The sequence below is a fragment of the Prunus persica genome, chromosome G5, assembly GCF_000346465.2.
Source record: "Prunus persica cultivar Lovell chromosome G5, Prunus_persica_NCBIv2, whole genome shotgun sequence".
In the NCBI taxonomy this organism is placed as follows: Eukaryota; Viridiplantae; Streptophyta; class Magnoliopsida; order Rosales; family Rosaceae; genus Prunus; species Prunus persica.
In genome coordinates this window covers 9,513,021-9,519,582 of record NC_034013.1, presented here as the reverse complement: position 1 = coordinate 9,519,582, position 6,562 = coordinate 9,513,021, and the positions used below count along the sequence as shown (strand labels likewise).

Genomic DNA, 6,562 nt, shown 5'->3' with positions numbered 1-6,562 from the left:
ACCTCATAGAAGTAACTAATTCAATTCCGAATCTCTGAAAATAGATGCGCACTCAAAACTTATATTCTACTGTTCTAACTAGTCCTCTTCTACTGTATAGCACAGAATCAAAGAGCTTATAGTCGTGGGTTCATGCTATGTGTCACAACCTTGTTGTCCTTCCCACTTACCCTGGATTTGGAGAAAAACTTCTGTTAGACTATTTTTGCCACATGATAACATTGAATAGCGGGAACATGCCATGTTAAAAGATGACATGTATTAAAAGATGACTTGCCTCGCATCTACACCTCGCCTTTCAAAATATTGCTTAGCATATCATATTATACATGTCATCTTTCTCTACTCGTCTAGCAGTGGGTTCATGCTATGTGTCACACAACCTTGTTGTCCTTCCCATTTACTCTGAAATAGGATAAGGACTATTTTTGCCACTTGATAATATCGAGTAATAGAACAATCCAGCAAATATTTATATGTTATCTTTCAACTAGATTATTGTGTCACTCAATACTATCACGGAAGAAGAAACGCCCCATCTTTTTCTATAAAATGGAGTTGTATATGCTCAATCATAGAGAGATGATTTGAGTAGAACTCCACCAGAAAACAAAATCATAAAATAGACAACAGTGACTTCTCACTAGGATTCAGGTTCATAATTGATATGCATGCTTTTTTAATGGGGAACAAGTGGAAAGCAAAGTAGTGCATGCTCACGGTAAAGAAAAGAAAGGAAAAAATTATATGGATATGATGATGATAGATCCATGAGTTAGTGGCTCTCTGACGTACGTCCTTTGAACATTTTTTTTATTCGAGCATTCTGTATTCATTTGTCCAACAAACCCAAAATTCCTATTTGGGAATATGGCCGTCCACCATTAGAAATCAGAATATCTAGAAAATGATGTGACATGAGATTTACATATGATGTAAAGAAAACAAATATTCTGAATAAGAATCGAAGCTCCAAAGCTTTACATTGATCACAAGTTGATTTTGAATCATTTTTAATTTGAATTTACACCAAGTTTTTGTTCAACCACAGAAATAGTAGTTGAAATGAAACCAAGTTGTGCACTCGATGAACATTATCAGAATTTCTACTAATAATTTAAGTTGGGAATTACCACTTCTGCCTTCTTTGCTTTATTCCATCAAATTTATGTGGCAGTTGTATGACCAGAAATGATTTCTTTGACATGCAATGAATTTTCTATTGCCATTTGGTAATTTTAGTGCACAACTTGCTTTCTACAAAAAGAGTTTTTCTTAGCGTTTTCATTCAATTCTCTTGGCTTTTCTTCTTTCCTTGAGTCTACCTCTTGCAATTTAGTTTACTACAAGTGGATTTCTTCTTATCACTATCATTACTAACCTAATTCACAAGCACAACACAATCTCATGAGATTCTTTGGTGATCAATTGGCATGGATGCTTAATTTGGCCCTTGCATTATGGATGCTTAATTTGGCCCTTGCATTCTCATCACGCACTATAAACCCACCGCCAACTCTCTCTCTCTCTCTCTCTCTCTCTCTCTCTCTCTCTCTCTCTCTCTCATAATTGGCAGTTACAAAAAGAGGCTACCAATTTGCTCCTTTTGAGAAACAAACATCCTCACGAAACCCATGCATTCATAAAATTAATCAACCTTATCTGAGAAAAGACAACACAAGAAGAAATTAGAAAAATCAGATTCTCATCTTTCACTTGGAATTTATATTTGAAACAAACCCACCAAGCCTGCAACCTATTTTGCTCAACTAAACAATGTCTGCAACATCAAATTTGGAAGAGGACCCAAGAGAGAGAGCCTCTCTGCCACCTTCATCCCTACCTCTCACTCAAAAATGGCCAGCCAACTTTTTCAAGGTCATGCTTTTAGAGCTGAAAATACAAAGAGGGATAGCTCTTCCTTTGGTGGCAATGAATTTGACATGGTTTGCCAAGATAGCAATCACAACAGCTTTTCTTGGCAGGCTCGGAGAGCTTCAATTGGCCGGTGGCACGCTTGGTTTCACCTTTGCTAATGTCACTGGCTTCTCTGTCTTAAATGGGCTCTGTGGTGCCATGGAACCTATATGTGGTCAAGCTTCTGGAGCTAAAAATATTAAGCTCCTTCACAAGACCCTTCTCATGACAACTTTCTTTTTACTGCTTGCAACACTTCCTATTTCTTTCTTGTGGCTCAATGTTGACAAAATCCTCATCCATTTTGGCCAACAAGAAGACATTTCAACAGTTGCAAAGAGCTACCTTTTGTATCTCCTGCCAGACTTGGTAATTACCTCATTTCTCTGTCCCCTCAAAGCCTACTTGAACTCCCAAAGCATCACACTACCTTCAATGTTCTGCTCGGCTTTGGCGCTTGCGCTTCACATACCGATCAACATCTTGCTTGCAAAATCCAAGGGTCTTGAGGGAATTGCAATGTCTGTGTGGATCACTGATCTCATGGTTGGGCTTCTACTTGCCTTGTATGTGTGCAGGATTGAAATTAATGCCAAGGAAGGGAGGTGGAAGGAAGGGGGGTGGCTTGATCAAGGTGTTGGGGATTGGATTAGGCTGCTCAAGCTTTGTGGACCTTGCTGCCTCACTACCTGCCTTGAATGGTGGTGCTATGAGATTTTGGTATTGCTAACAGGCAGGCTTGCCAATGCCAAGCAGGCAGTGGGAGTTTTAGCCATTGTATTAAACTTCGACTACTTGCTCTACTCAGTCATGCTTTCTCTGGCAACATGTGCCTCAACCCGTGTCTCGAATGAGCTTGGAGCAAACAGAGCAGGCCCTGCTTATCAGTCTGCATTTGTGTCTGTAGCAGTGAGTGTGGTCACAGGTTGCATGGGTGGCTTGGTGATGTTAGCAGCCAGGGGAAGTTGGGGGTCTTTGTTCAGCCATGATAAGGGAATTGTAGGAGGTGTGAAGAAGATGATGCTGCTCATGTCTTTAGTGGAGGTGGTAAATTTCCCATTAGCAGTTTGTGGAGGAATTGTCCGGGGAACCGCAAGGCCGTGGCTAGCCATGTATGCAAATCTTGGAGGGTTTTACCTCCTGGCCTTGCCCTTGGGAGTTGTTTTAGCATTCAAGGTTGCACTTGGGCTCAGTGGATTGTTGATAGGGTTCTTGATTGGGATGGTTGCTTGCTTGATTCTGGTTCTCATGTTTGTTGTAAGGATCAACTGGGATGAAGAAGCTTGCAAGGCACAAACACTTGCGTCAGTTGCATGTCAAGCACCAGAACTTAACAAAGATGGCAATCACAAAAGCACGGAGAGAGATGACGTTGAAGTCTAAGAATAACCTGAGAGTATTTGTTGTAACACAAACGTCTCTTACTCTGAGTCCTATCCTAGTATACCAGAACAGGTAAAATTTTATAGGGTTCTGGATCATCCACTACTTAACCATGGCTCCAACGGCCAATTCTAGAAACGTGTTTTGAAAGAGAAATTTTGAGTAATTTGTGTAGTTCCCAGGTTATTTCTTCATCAGTCCATGTAAATTAAACAACTCCCTAGTGTAAAAAGTGCCCAACTTTATAAGCAGACAAGAAATTTCTGGAGAGCAAGAGGTTAATGAGGCCTAAAAAATGCATATATAGACAATGCAATTCATGGCAAAAAGAATCACCAATATAAGTAGTCACACGGCATTTCATATAGAAGAAATTATTGCAGATTTTTTTTCCAGTTTCCAAAATTCAAATACAACAAAAATTACTTGTATGTTGATGAACCAAATGCAGACTACCATTCAGGAACTTGCAATCCCATTAAACATCTCCGAATAACATCATTGTTCCATATTTGATGATGAAATTTATATCACAGGTCCCAATGAACAAACAAGGAAGACATCATCCATCAATGAATCCAGGTTTAGAACTTAAGAGACTCCAGCTCTTTAACTTTCTCTTCATTGAAGCCTAGGGTAGCCAGTATCTTTTGACCCGGCGATTCCACTTCGTACCAAATGCCAAGAAGCAGATGAGATGTTGTAATTTCCCCACTATCACCTGCAATTGAGAAATGGCAAGGACTCTAAGGCAATGCAAAAAGACTTGACAATTTTGATTTCCCAAAGAAAAGATGTTCATGCGCCCTTGGAGCTCAATCCCGCAATTCCACAAGTGAGGGTACATTGTGCAAGTAGCAAGAGGAACACAAGTTCGATTTCAGATAGTTCTATTATCTAGGTTGCTGTCAAGAATCAGATAAATGAGATTTTAATTTTTTTAATCAATTATTGAAACCATTACATCTGATATTCTCATCTCACAAAGCAGAATTACAATTATTTTTTCAAGCTCCATCGAGCATAGGACTTTACATGGCATTGGAAGATAAAGCTTGTCATTGTCATAGAAACGAAAATTGGATCTAATAACTAAATAACTAACAACAACAACAAAAATAACTGTGTCATTTCAAGAAAACACAAATTGTTCTTACATTCTAGGGAAGCTCAGCTCCCATTATCTACAATGACCCATTCTAGAAGATGGAAGCTGCCATAGAATCCAAAATCTTTTACCCATATAATGCGAGATACGTTTACTACTGTTTTTTTTCAACCCAAAAATAATGCAAATCAATGAAGCCAGTCCATGCATTGAGTATTCATCCCCCTACCCACTTCCTGTGACTAGGGACAAATTTCATTAGACTAATTCTTATACAAAGCAATTATGAAAAGCCTTTTACTATAACACTTAACCCAAAGCTCTATATTTTTAAAAGATTACACTCTCAAGCATACAAATTCTCAGATGGAAGATTATAAAAATGAAATTACAGAATACAGTAAACATTTAAACAAAGTCGGAAAAAAAAAATTACAAAATCAAATGTTATGCTATCCAAATAGAAGTTACTAGCCTATATCCACGTTCATCTCAGCCATCTTACGTTACCTATCAATATATTTGTAATCATATCTTTGTCTGGATGTTAAGATGCTACTAGAACGAGCATCCATGCAATTCCAAAGATAGCAGTAGACTGAAGCTCAGGAGACTTGCAATGCAAGAAACAATTTGAATTCACAAAAAAATTTGAAAGGCCAATCAAAAGAATTTCCAAAATAGAAAAATTTATATATGAATCAAACATCCCAGAAACACACCAGATTTTAGCTTTTTGTCAACAGCCCAATCAAGCACTCTTTGAGCTTCCTCAGTCAATGTGGGATGCTCAGGACTGAAGAACCACATGTCAGCTTTCCCAAGTAACTTGATCGTTTCTTCACGAACCTTGAAAAGTGTAATTCCATTTGCCCGTAAAAATTTTGCAGCCAGACTGGTTCCTGCAGCCCAATTCAAAGATGGCTAAGTATACCATATAATCAGTACAGAGCAAGTATGTGGTCAGATATTCGTAAGAATTTTTATATATAGTAAGAAGACGCTTTGTATCTTATATTTGCATCCCCATTTAGCCTTTAGTTGTTGTTTTTGGATCGTAACTTCCCTAATTTCACGACTAAGCTATTATGCATAAGATAGAAGCACGCACACAACTGCACAAGGGCCCTTCTAACCAGCACAATTTTCTAACTAAGCTTCAACTTATGCAGCTCACTTGAAGACTACATTATACTCATGCACATCGCAACCAACTAAATTTCGAAATTTGCAGTTCTATTCTTACATAATCTAGTCCTTTAACTCTGATTGTTTGACTCCATCTTAAAATCGGATACAACATTATAGAAAATGGAATCAATACTTAATTATAGCAGCACCAATCAACCCAACTACTTGCATTATGATCAGAGAAAAAAACATTCAAAAGCAATTGAATCATTAACTAAAAAATTAACAACAATTAAAGCTTAAAAGAGTCAGAAATTTGCTTACGTACCCTCTATGAGGATACCCATGAGAATTGCTTCAGTCCCAGTAGTTGCATACTTGAGCTTCCTGGCTTCCAATTCACCCATGGCAAATGACTTTATAGCCCTCCAAGACCATCTGCATCCATTCACCCAATACCAAAACCTCAATCCCAGCAAACCCAGAAATAAAAAACACTAAGCTCACAAAAGGTATTAAAAAGACACTCACTTGGGCACTTTCTCAGTGAATGAAACTCCTTCCGCATTTCTGTAATGACCAAATCAGAAGCATCTGAAACAACAGCTTGGTCATCCAAAACGTGAAAAAGAAACAAAATTGAAAATTCAAGAAAGAGGGACTTGGAAAAGTGAGAAAATGGGACTCACGCAGTAGGGAGGCTGAGGCAGACTGTGGCAGAGAAAGGTCGTAGCTTTGGCTCTTGGGTTCTGACTCTGAGGCTTGAGGACTGAAGCGAGAGACTGTTGGCTCCCAGCCATGGCTTCTGCAAACCGTCGTGTCTCAAATTCCGCGTCAGAGGTGGCGAATCTAGGCCGGGTTTAGTTCTGTGATTGGGAATGAGAGCTGTGGTAGATGTTGGAAGCTTGGACAGAGAGTGAACTGCCATTTTTGGAAAACAAAAGTGGAGCCTCTGGAATTGGATACGTGGAAGGATATGGGATTGGAATTTGGAACTTGGAAGCAAGAATGAGACGGCGTCGT

At 38.9% G+C, this 6,562-nt stretch overlaps 2 protein-coding genes across 2 annotated transcripts; one reads left to right on the top strand and one right to left on the bottom strand.

Moving 5' to 3' along the window:
- Positions 1,548-3,574, top strand: LOC18776403 (protein DETOXIFICATION 56). The gene has a single exon (XM_007209860.2). It carries the CDS (start codon positions 1,777-1,779, stop codon positions 3,298-3,300), a length of 1,524 nt encoding a protein of 507 aa, XP_007209922.1. The 5' UTR covers positions 1,548-1,776; the 3' UTR covers positions 3,301-3,574.
- LOC18777753 (ATP-dependent Clp protease ATP-binding subunit CLPT2, chloroplastic) lies at positions 3,648-6,562 on the bottom strand. The gene is made up of 5 exons (XM_007209488.2): positions 6,229-6,562; positions 6,071-6,109; positions 5,868-5,977; positions 5,131-5,310; positions 3,648-4,021 (listed from the first exon to the last, which is right to left on the bottom strand). Exons 1-5 carry the CDS (start codon positions 6,465-6,467, stop codon positions 3,885-3,887), a joined length of 705 nt encoding a protein of 234 aa, XP_007209550.1. The 5' UTR covers positions 6,468-6,562; the 3' UTR covers positions 3,648-3,884.